Raw genomic sequence first — 8247 nt, forward strand, 5'->3', positions numbered from 1 at the left:
CCCCCCCCCCCCCCCCCCCCCCCCCGGTGCTCCTGACTGGACCCAAGGACTCTGAGTCATTTTGGGAGGGTAGCCTAGAAGAGTCTGGCATCCTCCCAACTTGGACTCAGCTCTGCTATGTGACCTTGTACCAAAGCCTTGAGCTCCCTGGGCCACGATGGCCCTGATTAAGGGATGGGATTAGATCATCTCCGAGGCTCCTTCCAGGCCTGATATGCTGTTGGATTGTCTGCTTAAACACGCAGGAAGCCTGGGCCCAGAGACAGCCCTGTCAGGGACCCAAAGCATCGGGGCTTTAGTGGGACCAGGAAGTCCCAGACCTCAATCTGTTTTATAAGGAGTGAGCTGGAGAGCACTGTTACTACCAAGACCCTTTAGCTGCTAACTTGCTTGCTCTCCCAGGGCTGGAGGAGTGGAGGTGGTGGTGGTGGGGAATCGTGGGTCTAAACACTTTTTGAGGACCAAGGTCCCCGAGAGAGGTGACACCTAACTCAGGTGGGAAATAGTGAAATTAAAATATTAAGGTAACCAAGAGTGAGGGACATTTGACATCATCTGCACATGGGCTCTGGCCCCAGGAAGCTAGGACTAGGACTCTGATCTGTGGCCCTTGCTAAAATTCCCCTAGCCTGCCTAGGAGGAAACTGAGGCAGGACCCCCATGAGCTTCTTAGGGGTTACTTCTGTGAGGCAGGGGCTTTAGGAGACCAGAGGTCGAATCAATAAAGGCAGAATTCCAGGTGGAGGAGAGGAACAAGTCATCTTGGTCTAGAGCTTCTGGGCTGGGGGCGTGACCAGACCACCTAGGGTAGAAGAGGCAGTGCTTGGCTTTGTTGCTGGCTGCTAGGTGTTAGATTGACCAGGATTTATGCCTATGGAGGATGGGCACTAGTGCCCTCACGCCACCCTCCCTGTCTCTGTAGCTCTTGGCAGATGGCTCTTGGGCTCCGACTAGACCAGGGCTGCGGGAGTTCCCTGCGCTGCCTCCCTTTTCCTGAGTAATGGAAAACCCTGCCCCCTCTCTTGCTGCCTCTGATTTCCACGCCCAAGTATTTCTAGGCCCCTGCCCTTGTCCGTCCGGTCTAAACTCTCAGGGCCTTTGACTCAAACAGGGTCCCACGGCTGGGACTGGGCTACAGATGCCCAAGGAAGTTCAAACATATCCCAGTATCTCTGAGGCTGAGCCCCAGGCTGGAGGGGCGGGAGCAGGAGGTGGGGAATGGGAAGCCAGCTCAGCGTGCTCCCTCCTCCTTCCCTCCATCCCTCCGCCCTCCCAGCGCAGTCGTAGGCCTTGGGGGTCGGGCCAGCCATAAGCTATTATCACAGACATGGGCCAAGGAGCCAGAGGCCGCCCGGGGTCTGTGAGTTGAGCTTGAGGCTGCAGGACCAGGGTGAGTGGCTGGAAGCCTCTCTGCTTCTGTCTGGGCTGGGGGCTGCGGTCAGAGTCTGAGATTTCTCTGTTCCCCTCTTTCTGACAAGCACATAGCTCTTTCCCTCGGGCCTAGCCAGCTCCTTGGAGGATCTCCTCCTCTCTGCCACCCCGGCACTGCTCCTGGCTTTTATCTGCCCCCTGCAGTGACTCCTGCTCCCCTCGCCACTCAGCTCAGCTCTGACTTACTGGGTGATGCCAGTGGGAGCTCAGCCACCTCCAAGAGGCTCTGGCTTTTTAGTAGAGATGGTGGGGACCCTCAAGATCACTCTACAGTTAGTGTGAGCTTCCTTTCCCACCACAGTCCTGACTGGCCCCATCCCAGGAGCCAGCCAGGGATCCTAGCTGTAGTTAGAGCCGCCAGAGCTGCTTCCAGGGAGCCAGAGTTGCTTCCTGCTTCCATCCCTAAGGCCCCCCCCCCCCGTCTGTGTCTCTGAGCCTCTGACTCCCCAGGGGCGAGACCAAAAAGAAACAGAAATGTCTCCAAACCATGATGACATCCCAGAAAGTTCTGTGCCTTTCAAGTCATAGACACCAGGATGAGGTCGCTACCAGGCAGAGGGAGGAAGGAACTCTTGGAAGTATATGAGGTATATGACAAGCTAGGCAGCTTCCCTGTGTGGTCGGTCATCCATATAGCCTGGCAAGGAAGACACGCTGGCATCTCGTGCGAATGAGGGAGCATGAAGACCAGAAGGGCTAAGCCACAAGCCTCGGTCACACCGTTTGTGTTATTCAGATGTCCCTCACGGGGGGGGGGGGGGGGGGGGGGGGGGCGGGGCGGGGACACATCTCTGGACCAAATAAGGTGGGGGAGGGGAGTTTGCTACAACCTGGAGTTAAGGAAAATAGGGGTGGTTGGTCTCTTGAGAGGTTTGCCTGCCTGGTGGAGCAGAACCAGCAAAACCCAGAAGTGTGGACAGGATCATTCTAGAACCGGGGTGTCTCCTAAGATGCCTCCTGACATCACCCTGGCCGCTGGGGAGAAGCCCCAAGAGCTTCTGTCTCTTTAACCCCTACTCCCTCTTCAAACCTTTCTAGAAGAATCATTTTACCTTCTCAGCCTGTATTAACCACAGAAAAATATTTTTGAATTGTACTAAACGTTAACGGGGAACAAAAAGGAAATAAACAAAGAGACGCCAGAGGTGTAAAAACCAGTCTGGTTTCAATAGCAGTTTCTGATCTGTGATAATCAGGCGGCGCCAGTCCCCGAGGCTGTCACCACCTCCAAGGCCCGCTGCGAGCTTCCTGCCCACCCGTCCAGGCTCTTTTTTTTAGTGTCCGGCCTACTTCCTGCCCCACTCTGGAAACTCTGGACCCCTTCATGTTCAAGGCCCAAGATGGAACGTCACTAATTCTGATCCCTCTGAATTTTCAGTGCTTTTGATCCCCCCCACCCCTTAATTTCAATTTACCACCTTAGATGCTGATTGGTAGGCCCGTATGATTGATACAACCATCTTCCAATGATTGAACGCCGGGCTTTCTCTGTGGGGAGGAGCAGGGGACAGGGCGGTTCCTGGCTAAAGGTGGGTTGTGGAGGGCACAAAGATACCAGGACTGTGAGTCCTACTAAGCTGCATGTCCTCAACCTTGTGTTGTTCCAAAGAGGATGTCTCATTTTCCGACTTCTTCAAGACTTCTCCTGCTTCTGCACAGAAGAGGCATGCAGGAGCCAATGCCTTGATCATCAGGAGCCCCAGCTCTAGCCACTGCCTGTGGTGCCTGCAGGTGGTGGTGAGAGCCATGGCCTTTAGAGATGAGGGGGGGCAAAGAAACATTCTCCACCTCCTTGGTTAGCCACATGGACATTTGGCATCTTCTTTGGTGCCCCAGTAAAGGCCTGGGAGCCTGGTGTGTGCCCTCAGAGGGGCTCCGTTCTTCTCAGGCCATGTGTCCATGGTCACAATAGACAGACGTCAGGAGGCTCGGTGGCCAGTCTGGTGGCCTCAGCCTTGCTTCCCCTGGTGGCCCCGGACTTGCCTGTTACAGGAGGTCCTACCTACTCCCCCTAATAACACTGGGTTTGCCCTGGCTACAGGAGATACTGTTACCCCTGGGCATTGACATGCCGGATACGCTGAGTCAAATGTGTCTCTCTGTCCAGGTCACCATGGGGACAGACAACCTGGGTTCCTTCTGGGCAGTACTCCTGCTTCCCTTTGTGTTCGGAGTCCCCACAGAGGAGCCCACCTTTGGGGACTCTGTGACCTCCCATCTCAGCAAAGGCTGCCGACGATGCTGTGACCCTGAGGAACCGCTGTCCTCTGCTGATCCTGTCCAAGGCCCTGCTTCCCCCCACTTCCCCTATGTTCTGCCCGAGGTCAGGCCCTACATCAACATTACCATCCTGAAGGGTGAGTCGTGGCCTGGCGGAATTGGTATGGGATAGGGAGGGAGGGAGGGAGGGGAGTAAAAAGGGAGGGAGGGAAGGAAGGAGGGAGGGAAGGAAGGACAGGAGAAACTAGGGCAGGCCTTACCTGGGCCCTGCCTGCCTTTGGTCTGCATATGCATAGTACCTAGAATGTGCAAGTGTTCTGAGTTCAGAGTGAAGGACTCAGTGGGAAAGGCCTTGGGATCCAAAATGTGAGCAGAGAGGTACTGGGGTGAAGTGTGGGGCACAGGCAGCAGAGCGAGCCGGGCAGGTTGATGGGGCTCCTGGCAAGGTGAATTGCAAGCCTAGGCTCACAGGGTAAGGGGCTTTCCAGCAGGGGTGTGGAAGGAGATGGCACAGGGAGAAAGGTGTGGGCCCACAGGGTCACCAGCTACCACCAGGATATGGATTTCTCTCTGTGGGATGGGGGGGGGGGTTGAGCAGAAAGAGGACCTGGCCTCCATTGGTGTCCTGTGGGGCACATGATAGGGAGAGAGGTGAAAGTGTAAAGACTTGTGGGAGCTCTATGGCTGAAAGTGGGGGTGGCAACCCCCTGATGTGAGGGAATTAGTTCCACTCCGGTGATGGGACCCATGATGGCCATGACCACACCATTGACATCCAGCTGTGCTCTCACCATGCCCCCGCCCAATGTGAGGGGGTGACTGGGTCGCTCCTCCCATGTGCAGATAGGGAAAGTAGTGTCCAGTAGGGGTCTTCTGGAGTCACCTCCATGTCAGGGACAGAGCAGGGCACTCCCCTCTGATAGCCAGTTCACACCTGAGATTCCCGCTCATGCTCATTCTAGACCCGGGGGAGGTCACTTCCTGGTCTCCTTGCCTGATGGCCTTACTCAATACAACTTCAGGTAGCTTAGCCTCTGGAGGCGGAGGGGCCCAGGCCTGGTGACCCTTTGCTGTGACTGTCCATCTTCAGCCCTGTGTTGCCCTTGAACAGGTTTCAGAAGAAGACGGTTCCTTGTAGCACCAAGGGTGCTTGGGTAGCATCTGGAGCCGTGTCTAAGCCTTGTGGGTCAGGCTGACCTTTTGCCAACATCTGGGTAGAAGGAAAATAGCCCCCTCCTCACGGCCACCCTGGCCTTAGGCTGGGCAGAGTGGGCGCTCTAAAGCTCTGTACTCAGAGAGGTGTTTTTGCCGGGAGGTGGCACCTGTGGCGCCATCCCATATCATGGACCCCCCACTCCCTTTCCTTTGGTCTGCCTCCAAGGACTTGTGCCTTCCTTTCTCTCTCGATTCTCGTCTCTACTGGCGTCACCACCGCCCTGGTCCAGGGAACCTGAGGAAGTCCACACCCTCACCAGGGAAATATGTGGAGCCAGGTCTCTTCAGTGCAGACTGGGTGTGTTTTGGGGTGGGACGGGAGGTGTCCTGTCTGTGCTCAGATTCAGCCTGGAGCCAGGGCTGGAAAAGTAACCAGGTCACCACTGCTAGGAAGGGTGGAGATGGACTGGGCCATGCTGAAAGATGTCCTGCCCTCTCCTGCCAGTGAGGACTCCTGTGCACCTGTGAGGTGGACATTGTCCTTTTAAGGTATACCCCAGACACTCAAGACCCCCAAATTCCCAGGCCATGGCAAAGGTAGTTTGATTCTTAACTAGAGTGCAAAATGTGTCTTACCTTGCCCCACCTCCCTGCTGGTCTCGGCAGGCAGCCTCCTGGAAGCCTGCTGTGCCCTCCTTGGCAGAAAGAGGACCCAGGCTGAGCAGGACAAAACACAGTCTGGGTTTTGGAAATGGCCTCAGTTTTCACTTCTGCAGAGGGATGTTAGGGGGGTGGTAAACGCCCGGCAGGAGTAGATTCTCACTAAACACCAGGTCTTTTTCTGGATCCAGGCAAAAGCAGTGACTTCCAAAAGTGAGTGCTTAGCATAGCCTGTCCTAACTTCTCCCCTTCATGTCCTCACAGGTGACAAAGGGGACAGAGGTCCTTTAGGAACACCAGGGAAGCCAGGCAAGGAAGGTCCCCGAGGGGACCGTGGCTCTCAGGGTGCCAAAGGCGACAAGGGGCAGGCAGGCAACCCTGGCAGCGCGTGCCAGGTGCACTACTCGGCCTTCTCTGTGGGTCGCAAAACAGCCCTGCACAGCAGCGAGGACTTCCTCCCACTGCTGTTCGACAGGGTCTTCGTGAACACCGACGGCCACTTCGATATGACCACTGGCCGCTTCACGGCCCCCCTGCGCGGCCTCTACTTCTTCAGCCTCAACGTGCACAGCTGGAATTACAAGGAGACCTACGTGCACATCGTCCACAACGAGCAGGCGGCTGTGATCCTCTATGCGCAGCCCAGTGAGCGCAGCATCATGCAGAGCCAGAGTGTGATGCTACCGCTGGAGCCCGGTGACCACGTGTGGGTGCGGCTCTTCAAGCGGGAGCGGGAGAACGCCATCTACAGCGACGACGTGGACACCTACATTACCTTCAGCGGCCATCTGATCAAGGCGGAGGACTGACCTTCCCTGACCAGTTTCACCGCTGGGCAGCTTGGGGGAGGGCTGGTGGCTAGGGCAGGTCCTGTAGGTTCCCCCAGGGCTGGATTATTAGCATCACAGTCTGTCTCTGCCCCCTCCCCTCCTGGCTGCATTTTTCAGAGACTTAGAGCGACTCTCCTCACACACCACCGTGCTATTCATCCCCAGGGACTTTATTGTATGGTAGATTCTGGCTTGGCATTTGGGGGTGGACCCAGGATTCTTGCATTTCTAGCAATTTCCTCGGTAATGCTGATGCCGCGGGTGTATGGACGACGCTTGAGGAATTGGGCTCCCTAGAACGTTCCTAGCTAGAATGCTAGAATGGGACTTCCCAAACATTCTGGAATCCCCCCCACCCCGTGCTGAAAACTCTTGTATTCCTGCATCCTCAGGTTTTCTCCTCACCCTGGGCCCAACCCTTGCCCCTGCCCTTTTTGTCCCTCCCCCAGCCTCTTTTCTAGCCACTGTTCACGTATGCATTCATCAAATGCTGACTGCTCACTTAGTCCCAGGCCTGAGGAAAACCTAGGCTAATCAGACCTAGGTCCTGCCCCTCCCCTGGCGAATGCCCAGGAACCTGGACAGAGGTTGCGGTGTGCTCAAGTGGGTACAAAGACTTGAGCACTTCCTGGGTGCTCCTCTAAACTGGGTGATTAGGCAGCATGGGCCGTTCTTCCCTGCTCCCGTGGTAGCCTGGGTGCTGGAGTGGGGATGATATCCCTTTCAGATTCTCTACCTTCTTGCCAGATGCCCAGTGTTAAAGCAAACCCTAGATATAGTCTTGGTTAGGGGGAGGCCCAGGAATTTGGAGGCACCCAGGGTAAAAGGGTGCCTGGGCATGAATTGGAGCCCATTCTCCTCCCTGATCTTTGAAGACTCCTTCTTCCCTTCTTGCCTTATCCCCCAGGACTTTAGCCATGGTCAGACCACGTACTAGGTGCTCTCTGGACCTCCTGGCCCGTCAAAAGCCCAGTGTCACACTGGGCTGATGAGGGTGCTAAGGACACCCAGGAGGTGGCTCCCGTTTCAGGACTTCACCTGCCTGTATTGCCCTAGCAGACATCATGGGGAGTCAGGCAGAACAGAGGTGGTAGGTTTCAGCCCAAAGCAGGTCTAGGGACTGAAGCCAGTGATATTCAGGTTACCTGGGGGCTTTCTCTGAGCCATGCTGCCAAGGCAGGCCCTGGGGAAGGTCATGGAGAAGTAGGAACACCGAGACCCCCATGCCTTTCCCAGAGCGTATGGCCTGGTGGCTCCTCTAACCTTCCCCTCTCCCACTGTAGGCTTCCCAAGCTTCTCAGGGGAAGGTGGCCTCCGTCCATTGGTGCTTCTGCAGACCCAGGACACGACTGGCCCTGGGCAGGCATCTCTGGTGCTTACAGTCAAGGGAGCCATGGCAGGGTGGCAAAGGCAAGGCCTGCCATGTGCTGTGAAGGCTGGTTTGACAAAACCACACTCAGCCTGACTGTCCTTGCCTGCTTGGCCAGTGTGAATAAAATTACTGGATTCTCTTGGCAATTCAGCCTGGTACTTTTTTCCCTATGTCCTTCTCCTGCCTTGGAAGATAGCCATTCTGGCCCTGCTGGGGGCAGATAGAGGGCTTCACAGATACAAAGCCTTGCTAAGGGCTTCACTCTCTGTGTCCTCTGCCTACAAAGAAATATCAGCCAGGGTCCTGGAGTTAGTGGGGACCCGCTGAGAGTCAGCTAGGGTCCGGGTAAGTCCCATCTCTGAGCCTCAACTTCACTGCCTGCAAAGTGGAGGTGACAATGGTTTAGACGGCATGTAGCCTGTAGCCTGGCAGGTGCCATGTTCCTCTTGGACAACATCTGTCAGTCACCTGCAGTGTGGCTCCCTGTAGCAGTCGCAGCACAATGGTTATTTCCATAGAGACCATCCCGAAGCTCATGTTCCAGCCGGGAACTCCCCAAGTGCTGCGCCAATTGTATTA

At 55.9% G+C, this 8247-nt stretch overlaps 1 protein-coding gene across 1 annotated transcript; it reads left to right on the forward strand.

Moving 5' to 3' along the window:
• The first annotated feature begins 1235 nt into the window (after positions 1–1235).
• C1qtnf6 (C1q and TNF related 6) lies at positions 1236–7814 on the forward strand. The gene is made up of 3 exons (XM_050165790.1): positions 1236–1390; positions 3539–3788; positions 5731–7814. The coding sequence occupies exons 2-3, from the start codon at positions 3545–3547 to the stop codon at positions 6273–6275; spliced, it is 789 nt and encodes a 262-aa protein (XP_050021747.1). The 5' UTR covers positions 1236–1390; positions 3539–3544; the 3' UTR covers positions 6276–7814.
• Positions 7815–8247: the final 433 nt, after the last annotated feature.

The sequence above is a fragment of the Alexandromys fortis genome, unplaced genomic scaffold, assembly GCF_014885135.2.
Source record: "Alexandromys fortis isolate MF-2015 unplaced genomic scaffold, M_Fortis_MF-2015_v1.1 scaffold_157, whole genome shotgun sequence".
In the NCBI taxonomy this organism is placed as follows: Eukaryota; Metazoa; Chordata; class Mammalia; order Rodentia; family Cricetidae; genus Alexandromys; species Alexandromys fortis.